The sequence below is a fragment of the Pseudophryne corroboree genome, chromosome 4 (genome assembly GCF_028390025.1).
Source record: "Pseudophryne corroboree isolate aPseCor3 chromosome 4, aPseCor3.hap2, whole genome shotgun sequence".
Lineage (NCBI taxonomy): Eukaryota > Metazoa > Chordata > Amphibia > Anura > Myobatrachidae > Pseudophryne > Pseudophryne corroboree.
Window position 1 is genome coordinate 435,416,266 of NC_086447.1, and position 24,685 is coordinate 435,440,950.

The 24,685-nt window shown below is 44.8% G+C and overlaps 1 protein-coding gene across 1 annotated transcript in view; it reads right to left on the reverse strand.

Annotated features, from left to right (window-relative positions):
- UBE3D (ubiquitin protein ligase E3D) overlaps positions 1-24,685 on the reverse strand; it is a 493,536-nt gene that overhangs the window by 405,464 nt on the left and 63,387 nt on the right. The window contains exon 3 of the mRNA XM_063916895.1: positions 1,448-1,538. Within this exon, the coding sequence (XP_063772965.1) occupies positions 1,448-1,538 (91 nt within the window). The remainder of the gene's footprint in view (positions 1-1,447; positions 1,539-24,685) is intronic.

Genomic DNA, 24,685 nt, shown 5'->3' on the forward strand with positions numbered 1-24,685 from the left:
GATTAATCTTGTTGTAAACTTGCGCTGTATGATACGGTTTCTTGTTGTACTCTACTTCTTCTCAATAAAACACAGCAAAAAAACAAAACAAATTAATGAGGTATGAACAGAAATGGGAGGACATGGCAGGAGAGGAGAGATGCATCAATGGGCCATTAACCACATATCCAGATACCTGAGTGAAGAGCAGTTAGATAACGGGATAGTTATACCAAAGTCCACCAAAAGGCATACGAATGGGTCTAGGATCGAGGGAACACAACCTATACAGCACTAAAACCATTAATCAGTAACTTGGGGGCCCAAACTTGCTTAAACTTGTCTCCTTCGGTTCGCACATATTAACTAAACTATTCCATTTTGTAAAAAATATATATATCATTTTAAAGAGATACTATTTAGGGTGGCTCCACATGCTTCAATGTTTTAGCTATCACCAGGCAATTTGCTGCAACAAGAAAATACGTACAGTATATAAGTACAGATGGAGCCGTGCTCATCTGAGGCAGCTCAATCGTAAACGAGCACTCCCGGCGTGACTAGGCGATCCGTGCGCCTAGTCACACCGGGAGTGCACAGAGACACTCCCATTCAGGAGAGTCTCTGTCCGGGCGCGCGGACAGAGATGCTCACCATTAAAGTAAATGGGGCACGTCTCCGTCACGGGCGTGCGCGCCCAGGCGGACGGGGACGCTCTTGGCAATAGGCGCCCCCTAGTCACAGACGAAGCAACAACTAGCGTGGCTCCATCTGTATATTAATAAGCATGGGAGGCCGGAGACGGGTTCCTTAGGCGGGGAGAACCCAATCATCCTATTAATGAGGTTAACGAATATAGGGGGTATGCAACTGTGCCAGATACTTTTTTGGCTGAAAAAAATAGGCTGCTTTTGTGATTTCTGCGCAATGTAGTTTATCTGGCAATTCAATTGCAGGACGTTTTTTTTTCACCAGAAAATTTATGTTTGGAGTATCTTGCTGGACCCCATAACTACCTCTCCCAGTGTATAGTAAGAGCCTCATAGTGCAGTAAGGAGACATAAATGTTATGCATAACTGCAGTGTTACAGGAAACAGGTTATGTATGTTTGACTGCCGGAAGGGATGCCAAGGGTCACAATACCGATGCCGGCATCCAGATGTTTGACATCCCGACAGGGTCGAGGTAAATGTGGTACTCCATCCCCCCCCCACCCGACTCTGATCCGCCCACTGTACTTGTAGTCGGGAATTCCGTGTCGGTCTCCTGACCCTGTTAGGATTCTGCCGTCTACATCCTGACTGGTGTCAGCATTCAGACTACCGGGATCCCGACAGGCAGCATCTTAACATTGCACATATACGTGAATTTACATATAAAAAGCTTAAACATCTTCAAAACAATTACAAACATGTTTTGTACCACAGCATTCTGCTCAACTAGGCTAGAGTACTGAAACGTTCTTACTGTTCCTGGATTAGGACATCTCCACATGACTGGCAGTAAAATGTGTTTTTGTCTTCACACTTCAGGATTTCCTTCAAAGTTGGAATCAGTTCTGTAAAATATTTAAAACCAAAACAGAATAATTAATTTAACTCACTTTAAAAGACAACTAAAAGACTAACAGATAGTAGTGTATGTCTGGCGACCCAAACTTTAGATAAAGACCCTGCACTATTTGCCAGCTGCTAGTGAGTATGGGGGAGATGAATCAAATAGGGATGGAACATTGAGGGCCTGAGTTGTACTCATTGCCAATATTTCCAGATATTTGGGAGAGGTAACGGGAAGTGAATGGCAAAATAAAGGCATGTTGCAACCGTTTTTTGGGCGGCTCAGTGTTTATCTGCATTCCCATACATTCAAAACATGACACCAGCAACTCAATTCCCATGGCTAGTCTGCATGCCCATAGGGTTATTCAGAGATTCAATTATGGAAGAATCTGCGACCATCGCTGCATATTTGTGCACAATTGCTTGGATCTGTGAAGCTGCCAGTGGGCGTCTCAATAGAATTCAAGCATATGTGTCATCTGCATATTTTCGCACATCTGCTGCACATGGGATAACAGCTGTGGATTCATTAGCATACAACACTGAATCAGGACTTTAGTCTTACTCCCAGAACATAAATGGTTTTCAATGTGAACTGATGACACACTATAGATGCGTCCTCATACTGTACATATTGCTGTAGACAAGCCAAATAGCCCTTTGCGGAGTGCCAGGACCCGTGCCACTCTACTAGCACCGGGCATCTTTATTAGTCACATATCAAATTAATCAGCATAGTCTTCTGGTGCGTCCTAGTGGCACTACATTAGAACTAAGACACATTTTCAGGTAAAAAGATGCCCGAGGCATAGAACACAATCCGGACAGCCGGTGAAATTACGGCAGTCGCAATCTCGATCACAGCCCAGTATTCCCACTCGGGTAGTGGGTCCACACCACCACCCGAGTGGGAATTTAACCTGTGGTGAGCTAAGCTCGACACCAGGCCTGAAGCATGGAAAGCGCAGTGAGCCCGCAAGGGGACTTGATGCCTCGCGGCCGGGATTCTGGCTGACTGGATGCCGCTGTCGGTAGAGTGACAGCTGGCAGCCTGACTGGCGGTCTCCAATATGTATTCCCTGTATACAGATGATGAAAAAAAATGATAATGATGTATGCATTTTACTCATAATACAAAAACAATACGACACGCAAATAAACGCAGTAAAGAACAAGTCATTTGTGTTTCTTCCAGCCACCAAATACATTTTTTTGGCACAAGAAATTATGCAAATAAGGGGAGTATACTGCACTATAAAAATTGTATACAACTGCTGCTACTATATGCGGCTGCTGAGTGATACCCAAGTGATTGGATAAAAGACAGAATAGAATCTAGAAACACAGAACCGATAAAGCTTTTCGTTTTGAAGACATAAAAAATCTCTACAATAAAAACATAATTAATGAAAAAAATAAGTCAACGGATTTATTTCACTACAGCTATGGAATAAATAAATAAATACATATATATATATATATATATATATATATATATATATATACACACACATACATACACACACTATTGGTCGACATGCATTAGGCCAACATGAGTTTTTCACAATTTTTTTAACTTTTTCATACTTTACTAACCACGTGGACTACAATTGGGAACAGTAACCTGTGCCAAGCACAGTGGTAGCGGAGCGAGGCACCTTGCCCAAAGCATGGCGAGTGAAGCGAGCCATGCGAGGGGACGTGGTGCACTAATTGGGGTTCCCCGTCACAGTAAGAAGAAAACAACACCAACATTTTTTAAAACTCATGTCGACCTTGCTCATGCGATCTATTTTAGGTGTCGACTTAAGTTACTGTCGGCCAATAGTAATACAAACAAGTAGTATTCCACTCTGGCGCTTCACTAGGCTTACATGTAAAGAGATATCTTCATATTCTTAGAGCCTATGTGTACCTTACATCCAATTTAATAAAAGGGATGTAGTTCACAGAAAGAAAGAAAAAAAAGAACAATATAGTGCAGAGACCTTTTTTTATAATGAATGTGTCTTAAAAGACAATTGTACACTCACAAAGCAACTTGTAAGAATGAGCTCATCACAATTTCTGTCTCTTATGCTGGCTTCCAAAAAGGATTAGTCTTCTTTCTCCATAATTCCAACCTAAATGTGGTGTGTATGTGTCTACCACAAGGGTGGAACACAATGGCTCACACACATAAAGCAAAAAATAAGAATTTACTTACCGATAATTCTATTTCTCGGAGTCCGTAGTGGATGCTGGGGTTCCTGAAAGGACCATGGGGAATAGCGGCTCCGCAGGAGACAGGGCACAAAAGTAAAGCTTTTACAGGTCAGGTGGTGTGTACTGGCTCCTCCCCCCATGACCCTCCTCCAGACTCCAGTTAGGTACTGTGCCCGGACGAGCGTACACAATAAGGGAGGATTTTGAATCCCGGGTAAGACTCATACCAGCCACACCAATCACACCGTACAACTTGTGATCTAAACCCAGTTAACAGTATGATAACAGAGGAGCCTCTGAAAGATGGCTTCCTAAACAATAACCCGAATTAGTTAACAATAACTATGTACAAGTATTGCAGATAATCCGCACTTGGGATGGGCGCCCAGCATCCACTACGGACTCCGAGAAATAGAATTATCGGTAAGTAAATTCTTATTTTCTCTATCGTCCTAAGTGGATGCTGGGGTTCCTGAAAGGACCATGGGGATTATACCAAAGCTCCCAAACGGGCGGGAGAGTGCGGATGACTCTGCAGCACCGAATGAGAGAACTCCAGGTCCTCCTTTGCCAGGGTATCAAATTTGTAAAAATTTACAAACGTGTTCTCCCCTGACCACGTAGCTGCTCGGCAGAGTTGTAATGCCGAGACCCCTCGGGCAGCCGCCCAAGATGAGCCCACCTTCCTTGCGGAATGGGCCTTAACAGATTTAGGCTGTGGCAGGCCTGCCACAGAATGTACAAGTTGAATTTTGTTACAAATCCAACGAGCAATCGACTGCTTAGAAGCAGGTGCACCCAACTTGTTGGGTGCATACAGTATAAACAGCGAGTCAGATTTTCTGACTCCAGCCGTCCTTTAAATGTATATTTTTAAGGCTCTGACAACGTCCAACAACTTGGAGTCCTTCAAGTCGTCTGTAGCCGCAGGCACTACAATAGGCTGGTTCAGGTGAAACGCTGATACCACCTTAGGGAGAAAATGCGGACGCGTCCGCAGCTCTGCCCTATGTCGAATGGAAAATTAAATAAGGGCTTTTATAAAACAAAGCCGCCAGTTCAGATACTCTCCCTGCCGAAGCCAGGGCCAGTAACATAGTCACTTTCCATGTGAGATATTTCAAATCCACATTCTTTAGTGGTTCAAACCAATTGGATTTGAGGAAATCTAAAACTACATTTAGATCCCACGGTGCCACCTTAGGCACCACAGGAGGCTGTATATGCAGTACTCCTTTGATAAAAATCTGGACCTCAGGGACTGAGGCCAATTCTTTTTGGAAGAATATTGATAGGGCCGAAATTTGAACCTTAATAGATCCCAATTTGAGACCCATAGACAATCCTGATTGCAGGAAATGTAGGAAAACGACCCAGTTGAAATTCCTCCATCGGAGCACTCCGCTGCTCGCACCACGCAACATATTTTCGCCAAATACGGCGATAATGCTTCGCGGTGACTTCCTTCCTTGCCTTTATCAAGGTAGGAATGACTTCTTCTGGAATGCCTTTTCCTTTTAGGATCTGGCATTCAAACGCCATGCCGTCAAACGCAGCCGCGGTAAGTCTTGAAAAAGACAAGGACCCTGAAGCAGGTCCCTTCTCAGAAGTAGAGGCCACGGATCGTCCGTGACCATCTCTTGAAGTTCCGGGTACCAAGTCCTTCTTGGCCAATCCGGATCCACTAGTCTTACTCCTCTTTGCCGTATAATCCTCAATACCTTTGGTATGAGAGGCAGAGGAGGAAACACATATACCGACTGGTACACCCAAGGTATTACCAGCGCGTCCACAGCTATTGCCTGCGGATCTCTTGACCTGGCGCAATACCTGTCCAGTGTTTTGTTGAGGCGAGACGCCATCATGTCCACCATTGGTTTTACCCAACGGTTTAATAGCATGTGGGAAACTTCTGGATGAAGTCCCCACTCTCCCGGGTGAAGGTCGTGTCTGCTGAGGAAGTCTGCTTCCCAGTTGTCCACGCCCGGGATGAATACTGCTGACAGTGCTATCACGTGATACTCCGCCCAGCGAAGGATCCTGGCAGCTTCTGCCATTGCCCTCCTGCTTCTTGTGCCGCCCTGTCTGTTTACATGGGCGACTGCCGTGATGTTGTCCGACTGGATCAACACCGGTCTTCCTTGAAGCAGAGGTTCCGCCTGGCTTAGAGCATTGTAGATTGCTCTTAGTTCCAGAATGCTTATGTGAAGAGACTTTTTCAAGCTCGACCACACTCCCTGGAAATTTCTTCCCTGTGTGACTGCTCCCCAGCCTCTCAGGCTGGCATCCGTGGTCACCAGGATCCGATCCTGCATGCCGAATCTGCGGCCCTCCAATAGATGAGCCTCCTGCAACCACCACAGAAGGGATACCCTTGTCCTCGGCGACAGGGTTATCCGCAGGTGCATCTGAAGATGCGACCCTGACCATTTGTCCAACAGATCCCTTTGCATGGAATCTGCCGAAAGGGATTGCTTCGTAAGAAGCTACCATTTTTTCCCAGGACTCTTGTGCATTGATGTACAGACACCTTTCCTGGTTTTAGGAGGTTCCTGACCCGGTCAGATAACTCCTTGGCTTTTTCTTCGGGAAGAAAAACCTTTTTCTGAACTGTGTCCAGAATCATCCCCAGGAACAGCAGACGAGTTGTTGGCATTAATTGGGATTTTGGAATATTCAGAATCCATCCGTGCTGCTTTAGCACCTCTTGAGATAGTGCTAAACCCATCTCTAGCTGTTCTCTGGACTTTGCCCTTATTAGGAGATCGTCCAAGTATGGGATAATTAATACGCCTTTTCTTCGAAGAAGAAATATTATCTCGGCCATTACCTTTGTAAAGACCCGAGGTGCCGTGGACAAACCAAACGGCAGCGTCTGAAACTGATAGTGACAGTTTTGTACAACGAACCTGAGGTACCCCTGGTGTGAGGGGTAATTGGAACGTGGAGATACGCATCCTTGATGTCCAAGGATACCATAAAGTCCCCTTCTTCCAGGTTCGCTATCACTGCTCTGAGTGACTCCATCTTGAACTTGAACTTCTTTATGTACAGGTTCAAGGACTTCAGATTTAGAATAGGCCTTACCGAGCCATCCGGCTTCGGTACCACACAAAGAGTGGAGTAATACCCCTTCCCTTGTTGTAGAAGAGGTACCTTGACTATCACCTGCTGAGAATACAGCTTGTGAATGGCTTCCAAAACCGTCTCCCTTTCTGAGGGGGACGTTGGTAAAGCAGACTTCAGGAAACGGCGAGGTGGCTCTGTCTCTAATTTCAACCTGTACCCCTGAGATATTATCTGCAGGATCCAGGGATTTACCTGCGAGTGAGCCCACTGCGCGCTGTAATTCTTGAGACGACCGCCTACCGCCCCCGAGTCCGCTTGCGAAGCCCCAGCGTCATGCTGAGGCTTTTGTAGAAGCCGGGGAGGGCTTCTGTTCCTGGGAAGGAGCTGCCTGTTGCTGTCTCTTCCCTCGTCCTCTGCCTCGTGGCAGATATGAATAGCCCTTTGCTCTCTTATTTTTAAAGGAACGAAAGGGCTGCGGTTGAAAGGTCGGTGCCTTTTTCTGTTGGGGAGTGACTTGAGGTAGAAAGGTGGATTTCCCGGCCGTAGCCGTGGCCACCAAATCCGATAGACCGACCCCAAATAACTCCTCTACGCATCGCCTGTCCACTGTCGTGTCCATAAAGCTCTTCTGGCCGAAATGGACATAGCACTTACCCGTGATGCCAGTGTGCAGATATCTCTCTGTGCATCACGCATATAAAGAAATGCATCCTTTATTTGTTCTAACGACAGTAAAATATTGTCCCTGTCCAGGGTATCAATATTTTCGATCAGGGACTCTGACCAAACTACCCCAGCACTGCACATCCAGGCAGTCGCAATAGCTGGTCGTAGTATAACACCTGCATGTGTGTATATACCTTTTTGGATATTTTCCATCCTCCTATCTGATGGATCTTTAAGTGCGGCCGTCTCAGGAGAGGGTAACGCCACTTGTTTTGATAAGCGTGTTAGCGCTTTGTCCACCCTAGGAGGTGTTTCCCAGCGCTCCCTAACCTCTGGCGGGAAAGGGTATAAAGCCAATAACTTCCTTGAAATTAGCAGTTTTTTTATCGGGGCACCCCACGCTTCATCACACACGTCATTTAATTCTTCTGATTCGGTAAAAACTACTGGTAGTTTTTTCACATCCCACATAATACCCTGTTTAGTGGTACCTGTAGTATCAGCTAAATGTAACATCTCCTTTATTGCCAAAATCATATAACGTGTGGCCCTACTGGAAAATACGGTTGATTCGTCACCTTCACCACCGGAATCAGTGCCTGTGTCTGGGTCTGTGTCGACCGACTGAGGCAAGGGGCGTTTTACAGCCCCTGACGGTGTTTGAGGCGCCTGGACAGGCACTAATTGAGTGTCCGGCCGCCTCATGTCGGCAAACGACTGCTTAAGCGAGTTGACGCTATCCCGTAATTCCACAAATAAAGGCATCCATTCTGGTGTCGACCCCCTAGGAGGTGACATCCTCATATTTGGCAATTGCTCCGCCTCCACACCAATAACGTCCTCATACATGTCGACACACACGTACCGACACACAGCAGACACACAGGGAATGCTCTATACGAAGACAGGACCCACTAGCCCTTTGGGGAGACAGAGGGAGAGTCTGCCAGCACACACCAAAAAGCGCTATATATGACAGGGATAGCCTTATGATTAAGTGCTCCCTTATAGCTGCTTTTATATTAATATATTGCCATTTATTTTGCCCCCCCTCTCTGTTATACCCTGTTTCTGTAGTGCAGTGCAGGGGAGAGACCTGGGAGCCTTCCTGACCAGCGGAGCTGTGACAGAAAATGGCGCCGTGTGCTGAGGAGATAGGCCCCGCCCCTTTTTCGGCGGGCTCGTCTCCCGCTATTTAGTACATTTAGGCAGGGGTAAATATCTCCATATAGCCTCTGGGGCTATATGTGAGGTATTTTTAGCCTTTTTAAAGGTCTTCATTTGCCTCCCAGGGCGCCCCCCCCCCAGCGCCCTGCACCCTCAGTGACTGCCGTGTGAAGTGTGCTGAGAGGAAAATGGCGCACAGCTGCAGTGCTGTGCGCTACCTTAAGAAGACTGCAGGAGTCTTCAGCCGCCGATTCTGGACCTCTTCTTGCTTCAGCATCTGTGAGGGGGCCGGCGGCGTGGCTCCGGTGACCATCCAGGCTGTACCTGTGATCGTCCCTCTGGAGCTTCATGTCCAGTAGCCAAGAAGCCAATCCATCCTGCACGCAGGTGAGTTCACTTCTTCTCCCCTCTGTCCCTCGTTGCAGTGATCCTGTTGCCAGCAGGAATCACTGTAAAATAAAAAACCTAAGCTAAACTCTCTAAGCAGCTCTTTATGAGAGCCACCTAGAATTGCACCCTTCTCGGCCGGGCACAAAAATCTAACTGGAGTCTGGAGGAGGGTCATGGGGGGAGGAGCCAGTACACACCACCTGACCTGTAAAAGCTTTACTTTTGTGCCCTGTCTCCTGCGGAGCCGCTATTCCCCATGGTCCTTTCAGGAACCCCAGCATCCACTTAGGACGATAGAGAAAGAGGCTTATAGTGCAGACGTCCTTAAAAGGTATAACAAATTTTTATTTTGACAAATTTGCACTTACATCACATAAATAGATAAAAGCATGTAGAATCTCTATATCACTTCCCACAAATGCCAAAGTGATCCCACCAGAACGCAGAGGTGTTAGGAAGCTGAAATGTAACATAGGAATTCTTCAGGAGGAAAATAGGAAAACTACGTAATTAGCATTTTATCATCAATAATTTTTATTCAATTTTTTGTTATGCAAAACAGTGGTACAGAAAGAAGAAAATGGAGGGAAGGGAAGCAGTAAATACATAGATGAGACAACATGTATACTTATACATACAATTCAAAATCAATCAAACATGTGTATCAGAAGAACTACAGTGGACGTAATGTAGTAAGGGGTACATAATGAAAAAAGACACTGAGTCCACAATAATGCAAATTGCAACCATGAGCACAGAGCGATCCCAGACTCAGGAAGAGGAGGGGTCTCCATCTAGGGGAGGGGTGTGAGGGTGAATGTCCGGGGAGGAGGATCGCGGTACTAAATTGGCTCCCTCACCCTCCGTGGCAAAGAGCAGCCAAGGCTTCCAACGCACTAGAGGGTACTTGACAGAAAGGGAGCAAGGCATATACTCAGTCTCCATCAAGAATTGCTTCTGAATTTTATGTATGACTTTCATTAAGGGGTGGGGGGGGGGGGGTATGGATTGTTTCCAATTCTGGGCTAAGGCTGCACGGGCTGCAAGGCAAATATGACCTAAAACGAACTGTAAATTAGCACCTACGGTGCGCGGGTAGACATTTAGTAAAGCAATGAGGGGGGTGGGGGACAGAGTGAGTCCAAGTACTTTATTAATCAGCCCAAACACCTCGACCCAGTACAACTTAATAGAGGGACAGGTCCAAAAAATATGAAAAAGATGGCCCACCTCGCCGCAGAGGCGCCAGCAAAACTTCGAGCATGCAGGCCAAATCGTGTGCAACCTATCGGGTGTGAGATATAACCTATGCCGTAACTTGACATGCATCTCGGAATGATTTAGGCATTTAGACATAGTAAAGGATGACGTAAAAATGTGTTGCCATTGTGGGTCGGTAGGGGTACAGCCAATATCCACCTCCCACCTGATTTGGGCTCTAGTTTTAAGAACGGGAACCAATGCTAGTAGTGTTTTGTACCAGAAGGAGATCTCACCTGCAGAAGCATCCTTAGAAAGACGATCCAGGACCTGAGACATAGGAGGGTGCAATGGGGAGGGGGCAAGGTGGAGGCTGTTCCACCAATGTTGTATTTGATAGTATCTGAGCCTCTCAGATTCAGGTAAAGCAAAGCGTTCTTGAATGGCAGAGAAGGAGCTAAGCACGGGCCCATTGAACAGGTCTCCCAGTAGACCAATCCCCATAGAACGCCAACCTGCCAAATTAAGATTAGGGACTAGGGCGGCTACTGTGCGTAGGGAAATTCGAGGCAAGGTATGAAAGGGAGAAAATAAGCCCATGGTCAGTCTGTCCCAGAACTGTAGGGTGGCTCGGGTTGAGGGGAGAAGGCGTAGATCCGAAGGTCGCATAGATTTGGGTAGCCAAAAAAGATCCCTCAAGGGGAACCTGGGGCAGGTTAGTCCCTCCAAACACGTCCACTCCGAATGGGCATCACTAGAAAGAGCTTTAATCTGGGCTAAGAGGCAGGCTTCTTGGTATAGGGAAAGATTAGGCATGTCGAGGCCACCAACTCTCCTAGGCAATGACATCCTGGCGCGGGACAATTTAGGCGGTCGCGAAGACCAGACATAATTGGTGAGGATAGTAGTAGCCTTATCTAAATATTTCTTGGGGAAGACAAAGGGGATTGTGCGAAACAGAAACATTAATTTGGGGAGCAACGACATTTTAAAGGCGGCCAGACGTCCCAGCCATGATATCTCATAGTTAAGCCACGATTTGGTGGACAATTGTAGCGCGGTCAGTAAAGGGCGGAGGTTAACATCAAATACAGAAGAGGATGGGGGGATATAGATACCCAAATACCGTATTGAGGTCGTTTGCCAATTGTAGGGGTATTTAGCACGCAAAGGGACCATGGAGTGAGTGAGATTAATAGGCAGGGCATCAGTTTTAGTTGTGTTTAATTTGTAATAGGACGCTGCAGAGTACCTATCTAAAATATTGTGTAAATGAGGGAGTGAGGTGCAGGGGTTGGTTACAAATAAAAGAACATCATCGGCAAATAAACATAGTTTATGGGAGACGGTAACGAGTTGGAGTCCTGGAAACTGTGAGTCCGCCCGAATCTTAGCTGCCAAAGGTTCAATCGCCAGGACAAAAATGAAAGAGGAGAGGGGGCAGCCCGAATCTTAGCTGCCAAAGGTTCAATCGCCAGGACAAAAATGAAAGAGGAGAGGGGGCAGCCCTGACCCGTGCCATTGTAAAGACCCGGGCCGAGGGCGAGCTATACAAGGCTAGTATGGATGACAGGATTCGGTCGCGGAAGCCAAATTTCAATAATACTTCCCGTATGTAGGTCCAGTTTATGCGGTCAAAAGCCTTCTCCGCATCTAAGGATAACAGGAGAAGGCCCTTTTCACGCGCTATGGAGTCTACGAGGTTAAATACCCTACGGGTATTATCAGACGCTTGTCGACCAGGGATAAATCCGACCTGGTCGGGGTGTATCAAGGAAGGAAGCTATTAATTTAGCATATATTTTAATGTCTCCATTTAACAGCGCAATGGGGCGGTAGTTTTGGCAAGAAGTCAAGTCCTTACCTGGTTTGGGGATCGTGACAATGCGAGCCTCCAGCATCTCCATTGGGAGAGTGCCCTGAGAAGTAATTTCATTATAAACTGTTACCAGAGATGTAGCCAGGAGGTCCTGGAGTGAAACATAAAAATCATTAATAAAGCCATCTGGGCCTGGCGCCTTATCTTTAGGGAGGGATTTAATCGCCCTTAGCGTGTCCGTGGTGGACCAGGGGGCATTCAGCATTTCTAATTGGTCGTCGGTAATGGAAGGAAGTTTCAAATCAGCGAGAAAGGAGTTGTTAGAGGAAAGAGTAGGCTGCGGGGTAGAAGGGTCAGTCGAGAGATTATAAAGTTGGGAATAGAAGTCAGCAAACTGATTTGATATCTCCAAAGGGTTAGATATTTTGGCGCCTGTTGGGGACATAATAAGCTTAATTCTTTTCCTAGCTTGTTGCGCTCTAAGCTTACGAGCAAGCAATTTTCCCGGTCTATTCCCCGCCAGGTAAAATTTCTGACGCATCCTGTTTAATGAAGCCTGGGTGCGCACCATAAGCAATGTCTGAAGCTGGGACCTAATGTCAGCTAACTCTTTCTGGAGGGATCTCGAGGGTCAAGCTTGATTTTTCTCCTCCAGTTCCTTTAATTTACGCTCCAAATCATTTAAACGTTGTTGATGTAGTTTCTTAAGGTGGGCTCCTGCCTGTATTGCCGCCCCTCTAGCAACAGCTTTCAGTGCGCACCAGAAATTCAGAGTGGACGTGTCCGAAGGAGAATTAAATTCCAAGTAGGACATGATGCTGTCTACTATAATTTTTTTAGATACGGGGTTGGCCAGTAAGTGAGGAGAGAGTCTCCAAGGTCGGGGCGGGGCATGCTGACTATTAAGATCCCATTTAAGAATCAGCGGGGCGTGATCTGACCAGGTTATTGGAAGGATATCCGCAGATGTAGCAAATTGGAGGGTCCATTTATCAGAAAACAAAAAATCAATACGGGAATAGGAGTTGTGAACGGGAGAATAGTATGTGTACTCATGGCCTGTAGGGTTTTGCACTCGCCAAATATCGTAGAGGTCAAATTCAGCCAGGAGATTGCGGAAGGCTAAGTATGAGGCGTTAGAGGAGGCTAAAGGGGAAGAAAAGGGCCTGGGAGACCTGTCCAACCTAGGGTCAAGGACCAAATTAAAGTCCCCCATGAGGAGGAGCGAGCCTGTACGGTTCCTCTGGATAACTAAATATAGTTTACGTAAAAAAGCCACTTGATTTGAGTTAGGGGCATAAGCTGAAACCAGGGTAACCGGTTTGTCATCTAAAAGGCCACTCAATATAAGATAGCGGCCATTTTTATCGGCAACCTGGGAGTGTAAAGTGAAGGAGACTGAGTTTTTAAAAAATATAGCTACACCATTCCTCTTAAAAGGGCCGTTTGCAAAATAACCGATAGGGAACCTGCGGTCTTTAAACACAGGGGGCGCTAAGGATGAAAAGTGTGTCTCCTGCAGCGCAACAACATCCGCCTTGTGCCTAGCAAAATAGCCCAATGCTAACCTTCGCTTGTTAGGGGAGTTAAACCCCTTAACGTTCATGGACAGAACCTGGAGCATCGAGACGGTCTAAAGCACGCCATGAGTGGTAAGATATTGTGGTATACATACAAGAAATTTTTTTTTGTCTCATACAGTTAGTTACAGTGTTACAAGAGGAGGGGGGGAGGGAGGGAATAACGGGGGAAGAATGGGTAAGAACAAACCAAAACGACCCAGTACATTGGATCGGTATAACTACTGCAAGGAAAGCAAAAAAATGCAGTAGTACATTAACAGGGGGGAACATGTGGCCTAACGCCACCACCACCTATGAACCTAGATGAGGAAAAAAAAAAGAAGAGACATGTACAGATACAAATATGCCTACCAACCATGTAAAGAAAACAGAGAACATATACGCATGAACTAAACCATGAGTACGGAGCCGGGACTCCAGCAATATAACTACTAACAGGGTAACTCACGTGGCCGCATCAAAACGAATAGCTGAGACCCATCCGTTAGAACGGTACAAAGTAACGTCCATATTCAAAGTCCAAATTCAAAGTGACGACTTCAGGCGACGAACCACTCCGATTGAAGAGTTGACTGTTTCTTGGATCCAGGCGGCATCGTGACAGGAATATCCCACTCCGATAGCAGCTTGACTCCAGCTTCCAACGAGGCAACTGTGTAGGATTTATTTTCATACGAGATGATGAGCTTTACCGGAAAACCCCATCGATAAGTGATCTCTTGCTCACGGAGCGCCAGGGTAACAGGGATAAACGATCGTCTTTTAGCCAAAGTCAAAGCAGAGATCTGTCCTCGATATCCGCAATCTTAAGTTTAAACGCCTCAAGGTCACTCTGCTGTTGATCATGGGCCGCTATGAGGTCGTTGTGAGACGAGACCAATTCCTCGACTTTCCGTTCCAGATGGTCTGTACGTTCCCCTATAGCATGCAATTCCGTCTTAACCTCTCGGACAGCCGCTGTGAGATCTTGAGTCAACTCTGTTTTAAACGCTGATAGAGCCTGATACAGAGTTTTGACCGTGAGAGGGGCGTCGGATTCCGGGTCAAAACCCGGGACAGAAGCAGGGCTGCAGGGAGGGTCTGTCGCAGAAGTGGCCACAGGGGACTTGCGTGCAGTAGAGGGGGCAGGAGCCGCTTTCTGAGATGGAAAAGATACTCTAGGAGGCAGCACCTCTTTAACCTTTTTCGGAGGCATTCTGAAGAGATGTAATTCCGTAGGCTAGGCAAGAGCGCTGGAGAGACCACGGATCCCGGGGAATATAAGGCGAAAGGTTAGGTAAGCATAGAGACCAAATGTGGTGGTGTGTAAACGGTCTGGACTACATCAGAAGAACGGCATCACCAGAGGCCCGGCATCCGGTCATCACCCTCCAGCAGTGCCCATGGGGCAGGTCTCCAGCGAGCAAGGGAGAGGGGGAGCCAGGCACCCAGACAACAGGTAGCAGCACAGCGTCACAGGGGTCGGGCAGACCGTGCCTCCCTGGGCAATCACTCTCCCCTCCAGGGAAATTCCCGCGTTTACTGTGCAGGGTCAAAGAGCATGAGGGGGAGCACAGAGAAGAAGCCAGTCCATCCACAGCTGCAAGGGGGGGTAGGTGGCTATTAACAGGCCTCCACACTGGCAGGGCAAATCAGACGGGTGTGTGCAGCTAATTTAGGCCCCGGACCCCCGGATCTAGTGTAGGCCTCTACTCCCTGGGGCCTCAAAAAAGCAGCAGACCCCTCGTCTTCCCTATAGAGGGGGTATTTATGTGGCAGGGGGGCTCAGGGGGAACAGGCTACGCCCGTGGGAGCAGGGGAATGCAGCCGAACGGCGGGCGGGTGTAGCAAGATGGCCACCGCCGTGAGGGGTGCAGGAGCAAGGAGGCCGCAGCCGCGGCTCCGAAGGGCAGGGAGCGGAAGTCTGATCCCCGCCGCCGTCCCCGATGGTCTGGGGCAGGTAAGGGGCAGTGGATGGGCCGGTTTGGAGGCAGGGGGGAGCCGCCAGGGGTCCCGGTGCGGCCGCGTTCCGGTCCCGGAGCCCGCGCCCGGGCAGGCCCCAAACTCGAGGTCCCGGCCCCGGGACGCGATGTAGGCCTCAGCTCTAAAAAAGTGCCAGGGGGCACCACTCCAGCCTCCCTGGGTCTCGGACGTGATGGGCACCCGCCGGGGGAGAGAATCAGGGGAGAAAACCGGAGGTAGATCCACTTTAAATGCAGGGCCGGCAGGAGCTCATGGAAGGCATGTCTTCTCAGGCTGCAGGTTAGGCCACCCGTAATTAGAATTTTAATAAACCTCCCCTAACGGGATGTAAAGGGGGGTGATATAATGACGTCATTAGTGATTTGTGGCTTTCGTTGCGTGAACAATAAAGCCCAAACAGACAATCGGATTAAAATTTGGATTGTACCTCCAGTGTGTAGAATTTAATAAACTACAAAAATGGTCCGGTCTATGCCATGGATATACTTAAAACCTGGACTGTTGGTGTGCCTTGTGTAATGCATTTTAGAACCTCTGATCGAACCAATTACTATTAATATGACTGAGACACTTACAAATATAAAGAAAAGTCCACAGTGAACATTTCCATACAAAGTTTCCTGGTTTTTTTTTTTAACTCATTATATCTGTGGCCAATAAATAACCACTTATTTTCACTTGAAAAAAGCATCTCATGGTATCCTTGTTCTCAATGTAAAAGAGCACAGTGAAGCTGATTTGGAGTTGCACACAGTGGCTGCAGTTCGGGGCAGACAGGGAAACCTGTTATACTACTTTATGCTAATGCTAGAATCCATTCAATTAATGCAATGAATAGTGCAAGCAAAAGCCAGTGCCGCCCACTGATGTTATCACACAGAGCGTCTGATTCACATATACAAGACTCCCATGACACTCCCAATAGTCAGGGTGGCTCCATGAGATTGCTTTGCCATCCCGAAGTTCCCACCCCAATATGCCCTTGGGTGAGACCGATCCAGACAAATTGCATCCATTTCAGAATAGGACGGACATGTGCAAAAATGCAGAAATTCGTTGTTTGAAAAAACTTGTTGTTTGCGTCCGTGAGGACAGATTTGTATGACTTGGAATCAGCCCAAGTAAGAGCATGTATGGAAACTATTAAAGGCAGAGATGTAAGACCTGATATTAGTATGCATTATATGAGGGGGGGGCTTGGACTGCACACCTTAACTCTAAACATAATAAGAGGTGCTACCATGCTGAGATATGTAGTGCTACACAGAAGAAAAGAAAATATGCATGTGATCACTCTAAGCATGCAGGTAAATCAGAACATTTCTAATAAACTCTGCAATTAACAATGAGTAAAAGTGGGGTTCTTAGCATACAATAACAATACTCGGCATGATCACATTTCATTGTGATTATGACAATTTTTTATGAACAGCAATCTTTAATAGTTTGTTTTATATTGTGACACCAAATGCACTTAAAACCAATTTTAAGATATTTAGAGAACCAAAATATAATAAAATCTCTTAAAGTAAACAGAAGCAAGGTAATTAAAATAATCTCTAATATTTTTTAGCTTGAAAGAAATTAACAATTGAGAAGATTAAAAAAATGTAGCAAAATAATGTGTGCTCTAAACCAATTAGACAACGTGCGGACAAAAGAAAAAAAAAGTTAATATAGATAAAGAAAAGGACGATAGTTTATGTGGTTAGGTAAAACAAGCGGCTGTCCTATAGGATTTGAAGCAGGAGAGCTTGAGCTAAATCACATGCTGTAGCAGCGGGAGCACAGTGGATCTGAGGCCAATAAGTTTTTAAAACTATTAAACATTTCTTTTGCAAGTATAAAGGGGCCAAAGGGATTCCTATTATTTTCAGCAAAGATATTGTCTGAAGCAGTTGTTCAATAGCACCTTTCTCTCCGTGACGCTCATTAGAAGAGCTGTAGGTTGGTAAAATGATTGATTTTCTTTGCTCCTGGAACAGCACAGCATTAGCGGGAGAGCAGATAAGACCGGTGAGGAAATAGACAAGGAAACAGTGCCCTCATCTGGACAAATAATACAGTATTACGTACATGTGTTTGTATTGTGAAATATTAAGAACAATTCTAAATAGTATAATACAGTAAATAAATATAAAAGAGGCATTTTACAACAAACTGTATGATGAAAACAAATATTCAACATGAAAAAATTGCCATACAACCATTCTAATACAGCCTCATATTGTTTATTATCACTAGCATATTTCAAAGGTGCACTGCAATTATAACATACAATCAACTTTTCTGTTTAGAGCAGGATAGATAATAAAGCAAACATCTAATAGGTTTCTGTGATTTTTAGAGCATATTTTCATGTTTAAGCAATGTCAATAAAGTACCACCTAAGTACCTTAAGTGGTCTATGTGCCTACATATAACTATATATAATAGCAACAGCTGACATCGGTACTCCCTAATATGCAGTTGTTACTTGACTCCGTGCTCTCCCACTGTCAGCACAGCGGCTGACCACAAATAAGTCAGACAACTGCATGGCACTCATGGCACAGCTACAGAGATTCAAATTCATTGATTAATCCAAAAGTTCAGGACCTGTGTGTGTGTTCTTTCCTCCAGGGTACAATATCAAAATGACAACTACATACCTTTACTGCCCAAGTGCTGCATGATGTCATAATTAGTGTGCACCTATAACCGCAAAACGATTATATACAGAAGCCTGTATGAATCACAAATAACATAGGTCTATTTACTAAGCTTTGGATGGAGATAAAGTCGACAGAGCTAACGTACCAGCCAACCAGCTCGTAACTGTCATTTTTCAAACACAGCCTGTGACATGGGAATTAGGAGCTGATTGGCTGGTACTTTATCTCTATCCACTTTATCTCCATCCCAGGCTTAGTAAATATACCCCATAGAATCACATTCAAAGGGCAAGAATGGCAATGAATCAATAAACAAATGGCTATTGCTGGGCAACATTAGCAAAGCTTTAAATATTCCATAGCCCAATACTTAATTTATTATCAGCTGAAAAGACATATAGCTATACTTATAATAAAGTTGTAATTTTTTTCTGTCTGTACATAGCAATTTTATGGCAGAAATTCACTCCTTGGGACTGTGTATGAACTATGGAGACAAAAAAAATGTTTCAGAATTTTTGTTTGTCTGTCTTCATTCCGGCATCACGCAAAAAACTACTGGATGAATTTGGATGATGTTTTCACTATTGGATGGCTTAGTGACCTAAACTGAGGCATGTATTATCTCGATGTGACAAGGGGAGGAGCAATAACAGCAAAAACAGTTACATTTCCAGTTCCAGTCCAGGTGCTATCCTGGTTCCAATCCAGCTCAATTGCAAGCTCCAGTCCAGGTGCAATACTGGTACCAGTCCAGGTTCAACTAGTTTCAGTCAATTTGTAATACCGGATCCAGCTCAATTTCTATACTAATTCTGCTTCAGCTTTGGTCTACGTATCATCTTAAATATTCTCTTTGCTGCCTACTTTGGACTCAGCTCATGTGATGTCAGCACTATTCAATTTAATAAAGTTATTACTATAGTGCTGTATGGTTTTGATTTCGGGCAATCCTCAAATTCAAGACTGTATTAATTACACTATAACCAGTTCCTGTCATCACTGTAGAACCCATTGCTATTCACATAATCTATTCCATGATTAGGAACTGGATCAGAACGTCCAGCCTACAACATTCACTACTGTTCCAACCACGCCTCTCCCAACCAAAATCAGCCATCAGGCATGATAGCAAATAAGTACTGAATAACATTAAAAGTTTTTTTGCATTACACTCTATAAACAATCAGAGTATAACTACAATTTTAGAGAACTGCAAATAAATCATTGATATTTTTCGCATTTCGCTGTCAATTTTTCTGTCAAATTTCAATGGGTATATACAACCACATCCAGTTCTAGCAGTTTTTCACTGGGGAGATTCATTCATAAATGAATAAAATGAAATTCATGTTAATGGTACAATTGAAATGAGTGTGGAATGCGATATAGTACTCCCAGGTTAATGAAAACTACACTAAAAAGATTGTAATTTGAAACCCAGAACAAGAAATACAATTTAAATAAATGAAATTAATGCCATGCTGCACAGCTTAATGATCCTGCAAAACTATGCCTTAAAGAAAACTAGCTCAACAAATCTGTATCCTTTACAGTCATCTCTAAAGATGACTGTACATAATCTATTTTTTATTAGAATCTATTTTCTAGTAGAGTTTGACACAGGTTTAGCTAAACCCTTAAACTTATTACCAGTATCATATCTTCAAATCTCTAATAAGTAATATGTGCAAAACATTGTTTTTCCTATAATACATATACCAGAACACAATAGTACAATTATGTTAGAACTCTATTAGAACTCAATTATGTTAGAACTAAACTATATAATAATTTTTTTTCAAAGATAGCATTAAACATTTAAGAAGACATCTAGATCATCAAATGCTTAATATTAGACACTTTAGAATTTAGAATGAGTGAAGACAAAAACTTGCAAGAGTAGCAAGAGATTTTAGCACTTTCTTTTTATATATCAGCCTTAGAGCCGAATTCAATTAGCCGTACGATATTACAGCAAATCGTTATAAGTGCCTATTCAATTGTCAGCGAAAACAGATTCGCTGTAATTTTACCGCAAATTTCACTTCACCACCTCTGAGCAGATGAAAAGTTGGGAATCCCTATCCTGTTTAAAGTTAAAAATGTCGGGATTTGGTTCAGAACCCCTTGACACCACCCAGAATCCCGTTTTCGCAAATTTGCAATTGAATAGGTAATTCACGAAAACACGCATACCAGTGAAAACACCATTTTCGAGGCAAAAAAGCTGCAAAACAAGAGTGATTTTGCGGCTAATTGAATTCATCCCTCAGTGTGGAATTCAATTAGCTGTGGTAGATTACCGCAGGTTAATTAGTTCCCTGCTAACCAATTAGCACGGAAGCCAGGAGTTATCGGGGATTTTTTTTCACCTGCTTCAGCCAATTTAAAAAAACAAAACAGATAACTAGCTGGTTAACAGGTGCCGCGACCCTGTTAACACGCAAATCCATTAGGTTATTATGTATTCTGTGTGTTAATGCCCACTAACACATTAAGTTAATGGGCGTTAAGGTGATTGGGTGAAAAAGGGAACACAATTGAATAGCCCTGGGCGTTACAGCTACCTCCCTTTTTCATCAGCAGTAAATTAACACGGGTTAATTTAATCCCCTCAATCAGCAGGATTTATAAAAACAAAATCCCTGAGCGAAGCTTACTAAGCAATAAATATCATAGCCATTACTATAAATAATAGTAAAAAAATATGAAGAGCCTGCTGTACAGGGATCTTCTACTGGATGTACCTTGGATGCCCTTGTTCTGTTATTATTAATCTGTATGTGAGGAGGTGGTAAGTAAACGTATTATTATTGATGACTCCAGTGCACTGTTTGTCCCAAGGTACCTGATTATAATAAGATTCTTATTTGGAATGCACTAAAAAACCTCAGTAAAAAGGAAAACTGGAGGATCGTTTTAATTCAGGTCTTGTGGGAACATATAGATAAAAGTTGTCTCATATAAGTACGAAACATTGCTTTTGCATTATCAGAATTATACAGAATTGCTTATGCAAATTTAGTTTTTCTAGTCCTATTCCCAGAGCAATGATTTAGTGCTAGTAACAGAATAGTGCTTTACTGCTTTAAAAGAAAAAGTATTGACAAACTATATACATAAATAACAACAGCTATGAAGACCACAACACTGTTGGTGTAACAATTGATGAATATTATTTGCACGTATAGAGGACTCTGGCATCAAATTGGAGTCCACTACTTACAAAGGGTGGTCTTCAGTATGCCGGCTGTTGGGATCCCGGCGCACAAGTAGCCCGCCACCGTGCCCACAGCGTGGCGAGCGCAGCGAGCCCGCAAGCGGCTCATTTGCGCTCGCCACACTGTCGGTATGCCGGCGGTCGGCCTCCCGGCGCCAGTATGCTGGTCGCCGGGTGCCCGACCGCCGGCATACCATACTACAGCCCTTACAAAGGCTGATACTATTTACCAAGTAAAGTGATATGGACTGTTCAGTGTTATCTCAGCCTATAGAAGTGCCCTGAGATACAAAATCATGGAGTTGAAGACAGACCAATGGGAGGTAAGTACAGGAAAGTGTGATGGGGGAGAGAGGGGTCTGCAAGCAACAAGTTATTAGGCACTTTACTGTACAGTCGGTAGATAACAGAGATCAAGTCTATATTATGTAAACTATAATCTATATTGAGGTCTGATTTCTATATCAGTCAACAGATTTGTATTTGTATTAGTCATGCAGCTTAATAGTCCTTATTTATGAAGGGAACAGGGCATAGGGAGCTGCAATTAGAGACAGGGCTTAGACAGATCAAGATGTAGTCAGGGAGGATCTGGAGATGACGTAAAATGATGCAAAGCCTAAAAAAATTGTGCTGGAATGTGTACATAGTACATATACATTTGTAAGATGGCATTGTTATATTTTATCAGAGCTCTTTCAAATGTTTAATACTCAAGGAATAGCTATAAATCATAGACCAAACAAAGTAACTATTAAAATGTCCTGATAAACTAAACACTGAGAATTACATTTAATTGGTTCTCACTGTAATGCCCAGTATTGTTATGCTTTAAATTTAGTTATTGTTTCTCTTACATCCTAGAGGATGCTGGAGTCCAATTCAGTACCATGGGTATAGACGGGTACCGCAGGAGCCATGGGCACTTTAAGACTTTTTTAGAGTGTGAACTGCCTCCTCCCTCCATGCCCCTCCTCCAGACATCAGTTTAGAAAAATGTGCCCAGGAGACTGGTCGCATGCTCTACTGAGTTCTGTTAAAAGACTTTATGTTAGGTTTTTTATTTTACAGGGAGACTGCTGGCAACAGTCTCCCTGCTTCGTGGGACTTAGGGGGAGAAGTAGGAACCAACTTCCTATGTAGTTTCATGGCTCTGCTTCTGGCTGACAGGACACCATTAGCTCCTGAGGGGTACTGAACACTAGCTGCAGCTAGCGCTCACTCCCACAGCACGCCGACACCCCTCTAACAGAGCCAGAAGTCAGAAGGTGGGTGAGTACATCACCGGAGGCCTGAAGAGAGGGGAGCTCCGGTCATCGTGACGGCATAAGGTACTGCGTAGCAAACGGGTCGCTGCGCGAGCCTGCTCTCCATTACACAGAGTCCAGCATGGGTGTAGGGCGCAGGAGAAGGGGGAGGGGAACGCCCTGAGCAGCAGGAAACACCTACTCTCACTGGCAAGAAAAGTAATATACATGTATTTTACCTCTGTTTTTACACCCCCACCAGTATAAATAATATTATTGCATTCTGCTGAGGTGAAGCGCGCCACCACAGATGGGCGGGGCTTCGCCTCAGACTGCTAGCACTCCCTAACTCCGCGCCATTTTCTCCTGGCTGAAGTATCGCTGGTCCTCCCCTCAACATCTGAACAAGTATCAGGGTGTTATAAAGGGGGGGGGGGAGTATAGTTTTAGGTCTGTGGACCCATTATTGGCAATATATAGCGCTGAAAGGTTTTTCGTGTACATTTGATATTTATACAGAAATCTTTAATAAGGCACTGAGCTGTGGGCTGGCGACTCCTTCTGTGTTCCTCTGACTGATTTTACTGTGGGTCTGTCTCCGGTAGCCCCCTGAGTGTCTGTGGTGTGATATTACACGTGTGGGACATGTCGGAGAACGGTGGAAGCTCTTCCCCTGAGGAAGTCATTTTAGGTGCACAGGAATGTAATGTGGTGGCACTACCGTCGCAGCAAGAGCCTGAGTGGGTGAGAGAATTACCCAAAAGCGTATCTAAAATTAATAAAAGATTAGATAAATCTGAACAGCATGCAGAGAACTGGAGAAAGTCAGTGGAAGACGTGATTGTTGCTTGTACTCCCTCCTCATCCACAGGGGACCCCTCCGGGTCACAAAAACGGTCATTTGCACAAGTAGTCCAGAATGATACCGACATGGACTCAGATTTCAGTGTCGACATTAGTGATTCCTGGCGGATTGAACCAAAACTGGCAAAAAGCATTCAATGTATGATTGTTGCAATTAGGGAAGTGTTAGAGATTACAGAGACTCCTCCTGTGTCTCAGGAAAAGGCTTATTTTAATAAAAATAAAAAGCCTGATGTAACGTTTCCTCCATCTAATGAACTAAATAAACTCTTTGAAGAGGTCTGGTCTAACCCAGAAAAGAAATTTCAGATTCCCAAAAGAATTCAGGGGGCTTACCCTTTCCTGAAGAGGACAGAAAAAAGTGGGAGTCACCCCCCATTTTAGACAGTGCTCTGTCAAGGTTAACTAAAAAGGTGATTCTGCCTGCGCCTGGGACGGCTTCATTAAATCTCTTTATGTGACAAATGGTACATTACTCAGCCATTGCCTTTGCATGGGTGAGTAATGCTATAGAAAGGTAGTCAGAAAACTTGTCAGCGAGTATTGACACTATAGATAAAGATGATATGCTCCTAACGTTAGGTCATATTAAGGATGCTGCAGGTTACATGGTGGAAGCTATGAAAGATATTGGTCTCTTGGGATCAAGAGCCGCTACCATGGCGAGTTCAGCACGTAGAGCGCTGTGGATTCGGCAATGGAATGCAGACGTGTAGTCCAAAAGGAATATGGTGACCCTTCCATACAAAGGGGTGGCGTTATTTGGGGATCAGCTGGATGCCTTAGTTTCTGCGGCTACCGCAGGGAAGTCAAATTTTCTGCCTTACGCACTGGCTCCAGCAAAGAAGACATCACTCAAATCAGATGCAGTCCTTTCGGCCAACAAATACAAAAAGTGCAAAAGTACCCCTTTCTTTGCAGGAAGAGGAAAGGGAAAAGGTAAGAAGTCCTCAACGACTTCAGTATCACAGGAGCAGAAATCATCCTCTGCTTCTGCAAAAACCACAGCATGACGCTGGGGCTCCTCTGCGGAAATCCGCGCAGGTGGGGGCACGTCTGAAACTCTTCAGTCATACCTGGGTACAATCAGATCTGGA